The sequence below is a fragment of the Saccopteryx leptura genome, chromosome 8 (assembly GCF_036850995.1).
Source record: "Saccopteryx leptura isolate mSacLep1 chromosome 8, mSacLep1_pri_phased_curated, whole genome shotgun sequence".
NCBI lineage: Eukaryota > Metazoa > Chordata > Mammalia > Chiroptera > Emballonuridae > Saccopteryx > Saccopteryx leptura.
In genome coordinates this window covers 69,604,357-69,619,460 of record NC_089510.1, presented here as the reverse complement: position 1 = coordinate 69,619,460, position 15,104 = coordinate 69,604,357, and the positions used below count along the sequence as shown (strand labels likewise).

General features: G+C 45.3%; 1 protein-coding gene and 1 pseudogene across 1 annotated transcript; one reads left to right on the top strand and one right to left on the bottom strand.

The window, feature by feature from the left end:
- Positions 1-1,173: 1,173 nt before the first annotated feature.
- LOC136379543 (5-hydroxytryptamine receptor 3C-like) lies at positions 1,174-7,512 on the top strand. The gene is made up of 9 exons (XM_066346922.1): positions 1,174-1,288; positions 2,658-2,824; positions 3,250-3,294; positions 3,713-3,822; positions 4,101-4,270; positions 5,096-5,256; positions 6,545-6,749; positions 6,937-7,152; positions 7,283-7,512. Exons 1-9 carry the CDS (start codon positions 1,174-1,176, stop codon positions 7,510-7,512), a joined length of 1,419 nt encoding a protein of 472 aa, XP_066203019.1.
- A 3,027-nt stretch (positions 7,513-10,539) lies between these two features.
- On the bottom strand, positions 10,540-10,937 carry LOC136379877 (ADP-ribosylation factor 1 pseudogene; annotated as a pseudogene).
- Between the last annotated feature and the right edge of the window lie 4,167 nt (positions 10,938-15,104).

The following is a 15,104-nucleotide window of genomic DNA, read 5'->3' as shown; positions in this document are numbered from 1 at the left end:
TGAAAAGAAAAAATCTAGTTAAGGACTGTTGGAAAAATATAAACAATAGGTGATGGATAATTCTAGATGATCAAAATTATAATTTGGGGCCCTGGCCAGTTGGCTCAGTGGTAGAGCGTCAGCCTGGCGTGCAGAAGTCCCGGGTTCGATTCCCGGCCAGGGCACACAGGAGAGGCGCCCATCTGCTTCTCCACCCCTCCCCTCTCCTTCCTCTCTGTCTCTCTCTTCCCCTCCCGCAGCTGAAGCTCCACTGGAGCAGAGATGGCCCGGGCGCTGGGGATGGCTCCTCGGCCTCTGCCCCAGGCACTGGAGTGGCTCTGGTCGCGACAGAGCGACGCCCCGGAGGGGCAGAGCGCCGCCCCCTGGTGGGCGTGCCGGGTGGATCCCGGTCGGGCGCACGCGGGAGTCTGTCTGACTGTCTCTCCCCGTTTCCGGCTTCAGAAAAATACAGAAAAAAAAAATTATAATTTGGTATTTGCAATGAAACCTAATGACTACCTAGCCAAATTCCTAAATACTGTCACCCTTTCCAACCTTAGATTTTCTGGCCTTAGAAAAACATAATCTTTATTTACCAGTCCACACTCCTCACTAAGGCAAGGCAGGTTATTTAGTCATCGACCTCAGCACAGAGCAGCCGAACGGGCACTTCTCCTGCAGCCTTGGCCCCACCTCCTCCCTGCCAGGAGAAGCCCAGAAGGCAGACCCAGACAGGGGCAAAGCAGGATATTTCCCCATGTATAAGACGCTCTCATGTATAAGCTGCACCTTAATTTTGGGGCCCGAAATTTGAAGAAAAAAAAAAGTGTAATACATAAAGTTATTGAACTCAAGTTTTATTCATCATAAAATTCATACAACTTCTCATCACTGTCAAAACTTCCATCCATTAGCTTGTCCTCATCTGTGTCTGATGACGAAGCACTGTCTTCATATATTGCCTTGTCCTCAGTTCCATCTGTGGCATTTGAAATGCCACAAGCACTGTATAAGATGCACCCAGATTTTAGACCCCAGATTTTCTGGGAAAGAGTGCATCTTATACATGGGGAAATGCGGTACTTTTCTGTGACCTCTCTAGCCACAGCCTCTTACCAGGGAGTAGTCACCTGTCATGAACAGTATTCAAAACTAGGAACAAAGGTGTGGTCCGAGCACCTTTAAGCTCAAGGGATGTGGGAACTCCTGGTGAGTCCCCAGAGAAGAGTCCAGAAGAGGAGGATGGAAGTGGGGAGGCTTGCTGTGGGGGGGTGCCTCTTCTGCATCACTGTCAACCTTCTGCTTCAAGGTAAGATGGGGCAGGAACAGGGAAGACCAGAGTGTGGTACTGAAGGACAGTTAGAATGTGCTCTAGCACTTGGAAGAACATTCAGAATTAACATATTATATGTTTCTTCCATAATATCTGTGTTTTGATTTCCTTTTGGTGACAGATAGAAAGACAGCCCTCTCATCAGGACACACACCTCTCTTCCTTCCTGCGTAGGGATCTACCAAACTGTCCCATTGCACCACCTCTCCAATCCCACCTCTTCACTGACCTCCAGCGCCCCTCCCATGACGTCCCACATTCTCCCCAGCTTTTTTCCTTTGCTACGGTATCTATGGAAAGAGTAGCAACACGGTATACAGAGCTGTGCTGCAGAACTGGGCCCCTGAAACCTGTATAATTATGTTGACCAGTGTCACCCCAATAAATTCTATTTTAAAAAAGTCACTACTAATTTTAAACATGCCCTGGAGGAGTAAGTAAAACACCAAGGAAAGGTTGGGAGAAACCTGAGGCAGAAGGAAGTGGATCCTTTGCTTTCACAAGGGAATATGTGTTCCCAGTCAGGGTCCATACCTTAAATATTAGGTAGAGATGGAGAAGAAAAGGAGCAGGCAGAGAAAAAGATCACAGAAAGATGAAAATAGGACAAAGTTTTGCTCAGGGACTACCCAGGTGGCTCCCTGGCCACGGCCAAGGGACAGCGCCATACAGGCCTCGCTGTGTGATCAGTGTATGGTGCATGCTCAAGGGAATTGCCTACTGAGCCCAGTGCTGGAAATAAACCCCAGATGTCTGAGGTCACTAAATCTGAGATGAGCAAAATAAAACTGCATAGCACCAAGGTAAACATCCATTCAGAATACCTACTACCTATTTCCCATCTCTGCCTAGTAAGTGCAGTTGCTTGCTTCTCTTATCCTTTTGATAAATCAGTTCTTGCAGAAGTCCCTGAGGAAGCAGTGCAAAGGGGAAATGCGTTAGAGCAGACTAAGCCATCGGTTTCCGGTTTCAGGGCAAAGCGCTCAGCGCTGCTACAAGGTGGACCCAAGAGGCATGTGATGGGTACACTAAGACTCCTCAAGTGGCTGCCTTTGCCCCGAGGCTGAGTTTGCATATAGATTTGGGCAGGTTTTGCATGAGGATGAAACAATGGGACTGAGGATAGAGTACTGACTCAGCTCACCACATCAACTTCCACCATTTGCCTACCAGACCAGTTCATCCTCTCCAGCCTTGGCAGGAAGGGCTTTGGCTTTGGGGAGTCTTGGCACAGGAAGGAGGGTTTACCTGCTCTTCCCAGTATGTCGTCTGTCTTCTCTCTCTGCAAAAAGGCTGCAGCCCTGGCAATGGAGACCCTCTCTCACAGAGTCTCCACTCTCTACAGGAAGAGGAGATACTTTCACCATCAATTGTTCAGGGTTTGACCAGCATGGGGTGGATCCTGCTGCCTTCAAAGCAGTGTTTGACAGAAAGGCCTTTCGTCCAGTCATCAACTACAGCATCCCCACTCATGTCAACATCTCCTTCACCCTGTCTGCCATCCTGGAAGTGGTGAGACCTGGTTCCCACTTTCCATAGCTTCTAATAGGGAACAAGGACCCTCTGCCCTGTCAACCCAGCATTGTACTGGTCCACTGCTGATAAATAGTTACTCTGGATGGAATTCCTATAAATAGAGGGGTTTCCTATGGGATGGGGAGACATAAAAAAATAGGCTGTAGTGATATTGTTTGCAAGAAGGATTTATCCTTGAGTCCTGTTATTTCTGAATAGTGGTCTGTCAATTAGAAACAGAAAGAAGTGGTCTGTCAATTAAAACCTGAATTGTACCTAGATACCAGAGGGACAAGTACAGAAAAGACAGTCCAACATTTAGAACTATGCCTAGCTCAATAAATCAGTACATATTAATATGAGGTAGGAGTGGCCAAGTTTTCTTTGCACTAATAACCCTGGATGGGAATGTCTTTTATCAGGACGCACAGCTCCAGCTTCTGACATCATTCCTGTGGCTTAACTTGGTAAGGCAGATTGAACTATCCCTTTACCACTTCCATTTATAAGTCTTATCCAATGTATAAAGCTTTTGGAGACCAAACAACTCCCTTTAGAATGGTGGGGACACAAAATTCCCTGAGCAACTTGGGAAGGTAAAAATGATGACCCAAGAAAAAGGCCAAGTGGTTGCAAGCCGATCTATTGGTATGTTTTAGGGTCTACAGGTATTAGGCTATCTCTAAGGTCTGTCTGAACAAAAGGCCATGAAGGGGCACTTTACCAATGACATTGGCTAGATAAAGAGGAGGAGGTAGGCTGCGGCCACAAAGACATGAGCAGAGTCAGAGGATCAGAGTTGAAAGAAGAACGGGAAAGGCAGGAGAGCCTGGCTGGACACGCTCCAGCATCCCTCACCTCTGTTGCCCGCTGCCCTGCCTGCAGATGTGGGACAACCCTTTTATCAGCTGGAACCTGGAAGAGTGTTTCGGCATCAATAAACTCACCATGTCAGTGGAAAACCTGTGGCTCCCAGATATCTTTATCATCGAATCGTGAGTATCTGGGCTGGGGAAAGCTAGCATAAAGTCCACCTGCAAAGAAGAACTTAGGGTCAAGTGCAGGGCACAGGGACACCAAAAGATTCAGACAGGGCACAGTCTCAAGTAATTGACTCCCACAAAACACTATGAGGAGCAGAAGAGGCAAGAGAGAGAGAGACAGAGAAAGAACCCAGAAGAAGAGCACTGTAGGGGAGGACCTGGGAAGAAAGGAAAACGAAAGCCGATAAAGGTACTCACAGCACACACCTCTCCCTCCCTCTCACAAGCAGCATGGATGTGGATCGAGCACCTTCCGGTCTCACTGCGCATGTCAGCAATGAAGGCCGAATAAAGTACAATAGGCCATTGCGGGTGACCAGCATCTGTAACCTGGACATCTTCTACTTCCCTTTCGACCAACAGAACTGCACTCTCACCTTCACTTCCTTCCTCTACACAGGTGAGTGAGACACCTTTTGGCAGCTATTTAAGATTCAGGGAAAGATAATTAAGTGATATAGGTATTATTAGGCAAAGTTTTAGATCAGTGTTTCTCAACTCTGGCTGCTAAAACTTTTATAAAAATACCAATAACTCTGCATCACCCTAGCAGTTCTAATTTAATTGTTCCAGGTGGGGACCAGGTATGGTTATTTTTAATATAGCTCCCCAGATTTTGCTAATGTGCAGACAGACTTAAGAATTACTGCTTTAATTCCTCAAAAAAAGTAAAAAAAACCCACCACCACCAAACTATTGTTTTGGATCTTGGATGGCCCTTGTACCATACCCGGCCCGGAGCTACTGCAACTCTATAATTTTTAGCTCAACCCTTTTAACTTGAATAGCTAACACACTTACACCAGTAAGTCAATGTGCCACCAGTTATCATGTGGCATATTTGCATAAATCAATCATTATAATGGGCATGAATGTAATTATAAAAATATTGAGCTGTTCAAGATTGAATCCACTAAAACAGCATCACACAATTGGGGAATTGGTAAGAAAAATGGGAGTACCTCATGTTTGAGACATATCCAAAATTCCCATAACAACTTTGACTCACCCTTGCTTTCAACAGCAATAACAAAAAAAATCAGTGCTGCAGCCCACACACATAGAAATTGCTGGTCTTGTAACCCATGTCTGAAAAACAAAATGCCCTGCTCTAAAAAGACAAAGAGAAACATTTGTTGCTGAAACTCAGTGGTGGAGAAATTGACTTTGTGGGCAGGAGGCTCGGGAACACGTGTGGACTGAGCTGCCCTGGCCTCCCTTTCAGTGGACAGCATGGTCGTGGGCACGGACAAGGAAGTATGGGAGATCACAGATATGTCTCGTGACATCATTCAGACCCAGGGAGAGTGGGAGCTCCTGGGCATCAACAAGACCACCCCAAGGCTGTTGGTGGGCAGCAGTGTATATGACCAGATCACATTCTACGTAAGTCCAGGGCTCTCTCTGATTTCTGATATCATTGTTCTGTGATTTTCCTCTTGATCTAAGACTCTTTGAGATATAAAAATAAGCTTTAAGGGGTTAAGCACCTGCTCCCCACTCTACCCTATACCCTAATGCAGTGGTGGGATTCAAATAATTTAACAACCAGTTCTTTGCCCTAATGACCATTTTAAGTATAAAATAACGATATACCAAAAGGTGGTTTATTATTTCATGCATTTAATACTTAAATAAGAACAATAAAAGAGGTACACAAAACTAGATTATGTTATAAGAAAAAGTTTTAAAATATTAAATGATGCCTGACAAAAAGCAATAAAACTGTTATTTAAGATATTTCCATATTACTTCTTGATTGGTATCCTCACTTGCAATTTTTTTCACCTATGAATGGAATGAACATTACTATGTGCACTTAGAATACATGTTAAAAAAGAGTAAGGAATATAAATGTGTGACTTCCACATTGCGTGGCTACCCAGGCACCTACCTTAAAGAGAACCCTGGTTACAAGGACCATTTAACAACAAGTTCGCCAAGCTCAACAAAAAATTAGGTCTCGGTTCTGCTGAACTGGTGAGAACTGGCTGAATCCCACTACTGCCTCAATGGCCTTAAAGAGGGATCCCTGGACCTCTGCCGTGCAGAGAGGAGGAGAGGCTGTGCTTCCACAAGAATGGAGCAGCCACTTACCTGATGCTGCAAAAGGCCCTACTTGCCCCTACACATCTGCAGTTGTGTTCCCAGCAGGTTGGACACAAATAAAAATTAAAAAACAAATTGGGGGGATTCTGCAGAAGGGTATGTGTTACTTAAAGAGATCATCCCAGCCTGACCAGGTGCTGGTGCAGTGGATAGAGTGTCGGACTGGGACGCGGAGGACCCAGGTTCAAGGCACCGAGGTTGCCGGCTTGAGCGTGGGCTCATCTGGTTTGAGCACAGCTCACCAGCTTGGACCCAAGGTCTCTGGCTAGAGCAAGGGGTTACTCGGTCTGCTGTAGCCCCACAGTCAAGGCACATATGAGAAAGCAATCAATGAACAACTAAGGTGCCGCAACAGAGAATTGATGCTTCTTATTTCTCTCCCTTTCTGTCTGTCTGTGTCTATCTGTCCCTCTCTCTGTCTCTGTCTCTGTCAGGAAAAAAAAAAAAAGATCATCCCTTAGCCAGCCGAACAGCACATTAGCAAGGAATAAACAGTCAAATATACATTTGAGTCTCTGGCATCAGTTTAACTGCCACATTATCCACACTCTCTCCTCCCCACCAGGTGGCCATCAGGCGCAGACCCAAACTCTATGTTATAAATCTTCTGGTGCCCAGTGGCTTTCTGGTTGCCATCGATGCTCTCAGCTTCTACCTGCCTGCTGAAAACGAGAACCGTGCCCCATTCAAGATAACCCTTCTGCTGGGCTACAACGTCTTCCTGCTCATGATGAATGACTTACTCCCTGCCAGTGGCACCCCCCTCATCAGTATGGCCTCTCCAACTTTCAGGGAAACAAAGGCAATAGAGGACAGGGAGGGGAATCTGGAGAACTGGCTGCCTCTCTACTTAAGGGAGGAAGGGGTTCTGTGGAAAAATTGGATTTAGGGAAAGAGGCTTAAGAAAAGTGTAGAAGTGATCTGTCCTGGTTTATTTATACTTTGCTTTGTCCTCAGGTGTCTACTTTGCCCTGTGCCTGTCCCTGATGGTGCTCAGCCTGCTGGAGACCATCTTCATCACCTACCTGCTGCACCTGGTCACCACCCGGCCCCCACCCATGCCCCAGTGGCTTCATTCCCTGTTCCTGCACTGCACCAGCCCAATGAGATGCTGTCCCACTGCACCCCAGAAGGGAAACACGGGCCTGGGCCTCACCCCAGCCCACCTACCTGGTAAGGAAGTCACCACTGCCCACACGTCCTCCTCCAACACCTCCACGTCTCGCTCCTGCCTCCTTCCCAGTTCCCCTCCTTCCCAAGTAACCTTCACAGCCCATGACTGGGTCTCTGTTTTTCTCTGCAGGTCTAAAGGAGCCTGTGGAGTTGGTGCAAAAGGTGCCGTGCCCCCAAGAGGCAGAGTTAAATGGGTTTCCTGGGTCAACAAAGGGCCAGCAGGAAGATGAGGCTCAGAAGCAGCACTTAGTCAGCTTGTGGGTACAGTTCAGCCACATGATGGACACCCTGCTGTTCCGCCTCTACCTGCTCTTCCTGGCCACCTTCATCATCACGGTCACTGTCCTCTGGAACACCTAGGCCAATATCTACATCCATTTCTCCCTGTAAATCACAGCTTAAGTTTCTCCTTGTCTTAGAGTGAACTAGACCCTGGTCTCTTTCCTAATCTTAGCCACTCACTGCCAGTGATTACCATGTCCTCTTCTATAGTCCCAAAACTTCAACACAGCCCTGCCAAGTAGGCTCAGAACAGCCATGGCCCTCTCGTGCACCTGGTCCTCTTTCCTGCACACTTTTAGTGTCCCTCGGCCACACATAACTTCTGACTCCCTGATCAATTGAGGCCCAAGTCAGCAGAGTCTCTTCTTGATTGACTATCCTAAGAAACAACTTTCCAGGAAGCACTAGACCCTCAGTACATTTATGACAGGTCCACAAACACTAAGATGGAAAGTCCTGTTGCAGAAGCTTTGATACCTCACCCTAAACAGGTGTAATATGATTTGATATTAAGTCTTTCAGATACCTTTAGAGTTTAAAAGAATATAAAGGCTAAGTCTCATTGCCAAAAAATTACTATAAAATAGTTATAATTGCAAAGTGTTCCTTTCATCAGTCATTTCCATTCCACTTTCTTTTACCTCTATCATTTCTAAAATGGCTCTTTGAAATAAATATTGTTTCATTTTTTTATTCTGACAGTTTCCTCTAATTTCACAAAATCAAACAGAGAGGGCCTTCTGAATATACATGCTTGGAGGAGGGCCAGGAAAACAGTTAAGGGCCTCAATTAAAGAGTGCAAGTTAAATAAATTTTTTCAAGTTAAAGAAATTCCACAGGATGGAATGCTTTGTACCCTTTTAAAGTGAGAATGTAGATCTATGTTAATAAACATGAAAACAGATGCATGATAAATAAAATGGAGAAAATAAGTTATAAAACAGTATGTATGTATACATAATCTTTTGGGGGGGGGAAGCACAGTAGAAAGAAATGCAGAGAAAAGAGTATAAATGTCTATACACCAAAATATGAGCAAACTTTGTCCTGGATAATGGGATTATGAGTAATTGCTATTTTCTTTTGTATCTTTATCTATGTTTTCAATGAGCAAATATCATTTTTACTATCAAAAACATTATTTTAAAAAATTTTAAATAATTTTTCACTTTTAATTACAGTTGACATACTGTGTTATATTAGTTTCAGGGGTGCAACCTCATGATTAGACATAACATATCTTCTGAAGGGACCCCCTGATATTTCCAGTACCCATCTGACACCATACACAGTTATTACAATATTACTGACTGTATTCCCTATGCTGTACTTTACATCCCATGGCTATTCTGTAACTACAAATTTGTACTTCTTAATCCCTTCACTTTTTTAATAGTTAAGAGATTTTACTCTAATAGCTATAATTACAGTGCTTACTTGTCAAAATGAAAACTGAGAAGTGTATAGAAAAGCTACTGATCATGTACTGAAAGCAGTAAGAGGCTTCACGACGCCAGTTCTAGGGTTTAACAGCTCCGATTTCCTCAGTGTTATTAAAATGGGGGAGGGAGGAGTAGAGGTTGTTATTTTTTATGTCAAATCTGACCCCTGCAGGCTGAGGGAGTGAAAGCACATGTGGACTGGGGCTTAAGGGGCTAGTCTCTAAGATGCCCATGGTCCTACTGGTGAGACCCAGACAACCTGGAGTGAGTGAGCCTGCATGGGGGTCAAGGGGGGCTTCCATTCTGGCCAGAGTGGCCCCAGAAAAGCACCTTCATTGGCCCAAGGGAAGGCTGAGGTCCCTCCAAGGGGTCTGTGAGTGGTGGCCGCAAGCCCAGCCCATCCCCTGAGCAGTGGCATAAACGCAGGTACAAACACTAATGCAATGGGATGCAGATAACCCAGAACAGAGCCATTCAGAGACCATAAATGACCAAGCAGATGTACTATGGCTGGTTCTGCCCACCGCAGACCCAGACCAGAGACTGACCAAAAATAGACTGGACTCAAGCCGTTACTGCAGAACCCACACTAGGCACATTTCTCCCTTTTCTGTGTTCAAGTGTCTATTCATCTTGTAACTATTTTTAAAAATGCACTGAGGCCCTGGCCGGTTGGCTCAGCGGTAGAGCGTCGGCCTAGCGTGCGGAGGACCTGGGTTCGATTCCCGGCCAGGGCACACAGGAGAAGCGCCCATTTGCTTCTCCACCCCTCTGCCGCGCTTTCCTCTCTGTCTCTCTCTTCCCCTCCCGCAGCCAAGGCTCCATTGGAGCAAAGATGGCCCGGGCTCTGGGGATGGCTCTGTGGCCTCTGCCTCAGGTGCTAGAGTGGCTCTGGTCGCGACATGGCGATGCCCAGGATGGGCAGAGCATTGCCCCCTGGTGGGCAGAGCGTCGCCCCTGGTGGGCGTGCCGGGTGGATCCCGGTCGGGCGCATGCGGGAGTCTGTCTGACTGTCTCTCCCTGTTTCCAGCTTCAGAAAAACGAAAAAAAAAAAAAAAAAAACAATAAAAATGTACTGAATTAGCCTAACCTTGTGGTGGTGCAGTGGATAAAGCACAGACCTGGAATGTTGAGGCTGCCGGTTCAAAACTCAGCCCAGTCAGGGCACATATGAGAAGCAACTATTACGAGTTGATGCTTCCCACTCTGCCTCTCCTCCCCCATTCTCTCGTTCTCTCTCTCTCTCTCTCTCTCTCTCTCTCAAAATTCAACAAATAAAATCTAAAAAAAAAAGAAAAACGCGCTGAGTTGAGGTTATAAACCAACCACAAAAATGGACCTCAACACAGATCTGAAGCGCAGAGGAGGAGCGTTGGGCTGATCTGACAACAACAGAGGTGCCTAAAAGCCCTCTTGAAACTAAACAGTGGGTTGATTCTATTTTACAATAAAAAAATCTGAGCAATATTGCATAGGCATACCAGGAACTGCTTCACTGGAACCAAGAACTGTCTGCATGAAGTAATGCCCGGTTTCAGGATGCTCTGCGTGTGTACAACATGAAGAAGCACACTGGGACTGAGCGTGGAGAGAGCTCCAGGCACTCACCACAGGAGAGGAAGGTGAGGGTGCAGGAGAAAGGGAGTGGGAGAGGAGGGCGGCTCACTGCTGGTCCTGGGGCTGATTTGACAGCCAGTCCAGTCCCTCACAGAGCCCATCCCAGACGGTGGTACGGTGGCCTGAAAGTACCCGTCCCTGTGGCGCAGAGAGTGCGCGCCCAGCTTGCTGGTGATCTCAGCTGCATTCATGCTGTTGGGGGGCAGGATCTTGTCCTGGCAGCCCAGGTTCCACACGGTGAAGCTGACGTTCTTCTACTCCACAATCTCCATATTGAAACCTGTGGTGGAGATGGCGGTCACAATCTCACCCAGCCTGTTTGTACAAGATAGTGGTATTCCCCACGATGTCCAGGCCTACCATGACAATGCGTGTGTTTTTGTTTGTTTGTTTGTTTGTTTATCAAAAAGGCCCTTGAAGAGGTTCACAAATATATTCTCCATGCTGCAGACGAGGGAGAGACACTAGCTGCTGCTCCCAACCAGGCGTTGGTGTCATCCCCACCAGCTCCCCTTTCACCTTCCCCACCCATCCCCTCCAACCCCTTCCCATCTGGCAACTGTTAAAATGCTCTCTGTATCTGTGAGTCTGTTTCTGTTCTGCTTGTTCATTTACTTTGTTTTTCAGATTCCACGTATAAGTGAAATCATATGGCATTTGTCTTCCCCCGTCTGACTTACTTCACTCAGCACAATACCCTCTAGGTCCATCCATGTTGTTGCAGATGCCAGATTTCACTGTTTTTACTCTTGCCCAGCAAAGCTATCATTAAGAGTCACAGGACAGACAAAGAGCTTTCCAGACAAGAAAAAGCTAGAGTTCATCACCATCAAACCAGTATTACAAGAAATGTTAAAGGGTCTTCAAGAAGAAGAAGAAGAGCCTGACCAGGCAGTGGTGCAGTGGATAGAGCGTCAGACTGAGATGCGGAGGACCCAGGTTCGAGACCCCAAGGTTGCCAGCTTGAGCGTGGGCTCATCTGGTTTGAGCAAAAGCTCACCAGCTTGGACCCAACGTCCCTGGCTTGAGCAAGGGATTATTCGGTCTGCTGTAGCTTCACGGTCAAGGCACATATGAGAAAGCAATCAATGAACAACTAATGTGTCGCAACGAAAAACTGATGATTGATGCTTCTCATCACTCTCCGTTCCTGTCTATCTGTTCCTATCTATCCCTCTCTCTGTCTCGGTGTAAAAAAAAGAAAAAGAAAAAAGAAAAAAAAAAAAGAGGAGGGGAAGAGGAGAAGAAGAAGAAGAGGAAGAACCAAAACTACAAATAATAAAATGGCAATAAGTACATATCTATCAACAGCTACTTTAAATGCAAATGGGTTAAATGCTTCAATAAAAAGACATATGGTGGCTGAAAGGATAACAAAACAAGACCCTACATAAGCTGCACACAGACTGAAAGTAAAGGGATGGAAAAAGATATTCCATGAAAATGGAAATGGAAGGGGGGAAATGCTGTGGCAGCAATACTTATACCAGAGAAAATAGACTTTAAAACAAAAGCTATAGCAAGAGACAAGAAAGAACCCAGCAATTCTATTTCTGAGTATTTATCCAAAGAAATCCAAAACACCAAATTGAAGACACATATACATCCTTAAGTTTATTGCAGTATTGTTTACAATAGCTAAGATATGGAAGCAACCTAAGTGTCCCTGGAATGGACAAAGAAGATGTGGTGCTTACATACAATGAAATAAAAAACCCTATTATTTTGTGTGGAAGTTTTTTTTAGTGAGAAAGAGCCACAAAGGGAGAGAGATGAGAAGCATCAACTTGTAGTTGCAGCACTTTCAGTTGTTCATTGATTGCTTCTCATATGTGCCTTGACCTGGGGGGGGGGGGCTCCAGCAGAGTCCAAGACCTTCTGCTCACACCAGCGAACTTGAGCTCAAGCCAGTGACCTTGGGCTTCAAACCAGTGACCTTTGGGCTCAGGCCAGTGACCATGGGATCATGTTGATGATCCCACACACAAGCTGGCTACCCTGCGCTCAAGCTGGTGAGCCTGCACTCATGCTGGAAACCTTAAGGTTTTGAACCTGAAACTTCAGCATCCCAGGTCAATACTCTATCCACTGTGCCACCATCACTCAGGCTATGGCATTCATTTATACATTAATCATTCATGAAGTCTGTTTTAACTACCTATGATGTGTCGGGCATGATACCATATACTGAGCTAAAAAAATGGATGAGACAGCCTTATTGGTGATAGATCATCAACTCAGAAGGCTGAGGTACCTGGTTTGAAACCCAAAGGTTGCCAGCTTGAGCACAGGATCATCAACATAATCCCAAGGTCACTGGCTTGAGCTCAAAGGTCACTGGCTTGAAGCCCAAGGTTGCTGGGTTGAGCCCAAGGTCACCGGCATGAGCAAGATGTCACTGGCTCAAGTGGAACCTCCAGTCAAGGAACATTTGAGATAATGAACAACTAAAATGCTGCAATTATGAGTTGATGCTTCTAAAAAAAAAAAAAAAAAAAAAAAAAAGAATGCCAGCCAACCAAGAATCACTATTTAACTCATTCTAGGTAGAATCCCTTTATCCCATCCTGGTAGAATTTTTCCCTCTGTATCTAATGTGGAAAATTAGCAGCCCATTTTTACATGTGAATTTAACTATTCTTGAGTTCTTAGAGATGTTACTTATACACTGGTGAAGGCATTCTGCTGGCAGATTCTCTTATGTTTCTTTTTTCCATTACTTGAATCATATTTGTTCTTCAAAAACTCATCCATGCCTGACCAGGCGGTGGTGTAGTGGATAGAGCATTGGACTGGGACACAGAGGGCCCAGGTTCGAAACCTCAAGGTTGCCGGCTTGAACACGGGCTCATCAGCCCGAGCTCACTGGCTTGAGCAAGGGGTCACTCACTCTGCTGTAGCCCCCTGGTTAAGGCACATATGAGAAAGCAATCAATGAACAACTAAGGTGCCGCAATGAAGAATTGATGCTTCTTATCTCTCTCCCTTACTATCTGTCCCTCTCTGTGTCTCCCTCTTTCTGTCTCTGTCACACACACACAAAGAAACTGAACCTTGACTTTTGCAATAACTTAAAGTGTTTACCACATATTTGAGGAATTTCAAGTTTCTTTTTTTATTTTATTTCATTGATAGATTTTACAGAGAGAAGAGAGAGGGGGACTGGGAAGTGAGAAGTATCAACTCAGATTTGCTTCACTGTAGTTGTTCATTGGTTGCTTGTAGTATGTGCCTTGACTGGGCAAGCCCAGGGCTTTAAACCAGTGACCTCAGCATTTGAAGTCGAGGCTTTATCCGCTGCGCCACCACAGGCCAGGCGAATTGCAAATTTCTTAATTTCACTCTTGCCTCATTTCTCTTTCATTTCTCATCTCCACATTTATATTTCTCTAGATGTTTTCTTGCAATTTTTTTTCCACTTCATATATATTTGACTTTAGATTTTTTTGTGCCAAGATAATTATAATTGACAATGTCCTTTGCAAAAGAACAGCAGTTCGTATGTTAGGGTTGAAATGAGCCTTGTGATCTAAAATATGACCTGACAATGAAGCAAAACATTTTAAACTAGAACTAGCCTAGACATGTCAGCAAGAATGTTTGGGACATTTCATAGTTTGGGAGGACATGCTTTTGGTTTCTGATGTCCTTTTCCCATTTAAAAACAAAAACATATATATAAATACATGTGAATTAGCCCTTTTAGTAATAACTTTATTTCCTTTTCTTCCATTTTCTATTGTAAAACTCTGTTAAGCATGTGTGCTGGAAATTTATGAAGTCTTTGTGAAAACCAGACCATTGGCCCTGGATATTCTACTCTCCTCAAATGCTTGATGATGTTTCTAACTTCTTAGGTTGTAATTTCTACTAACTTCTCACTCTCTCCTTTCATTAGCAGTATCCAGAGATAACCTCATTTTCTTTAATTGATTTAATTATTTAACCAATTTAATAAAAATATCCCCCTACTTATTCTTTGGCACCCCCTGTATCTAACAATTCCTTTTTTTTTTTTTTTTTAGGGTGAGGAAGAGATAGAGACAGGAAGAGAGAGAGATGAAAAGTATCAACTTGTAGTTGAATCACTTTAGTTGCTCATTGATTGCTTCTCATACATGCTTTAGCCTGAAAAACTCCAGCCAAGCAAGTGACCCCTTGCTCAAGCCAGTGACCTTTGGGCTCAAGCCAGTGACCTTGGGCTCAAGCCAGCAGCAACCCTGTGCTCAAGCTGGCAAGCCTGCACTCAAGCCGGCAACCTCAGAGTTTTGAACCTGGGTCCTCAGCATCCTAGGTCAATGCACTATCCACTGTGCAACCACCCATCAGACTCTAACCATTCTTTTTTTTTTTTTTTTTTTTTTTTTGTATTTTTCCGAAGTTGGAAACGGGGAGGCAGTCAGACAGACTCCCACATGCGCCCCACCGGGATCCACCCAGCATGCCCACCAAGGGGTGATGCTCTGCCCATCTTGGGGCATCGTTCTGCCACAATCAGAGCCATTCTAGCACCTGAGGCAGGGGCCATGGAGCCATCCTCAGCGCCTGGGCAAACTTTGCTCCAGTGGAGCCTTGGCTGCGGGAGGGGAAGAGAGAGACAGAGAGGAAGG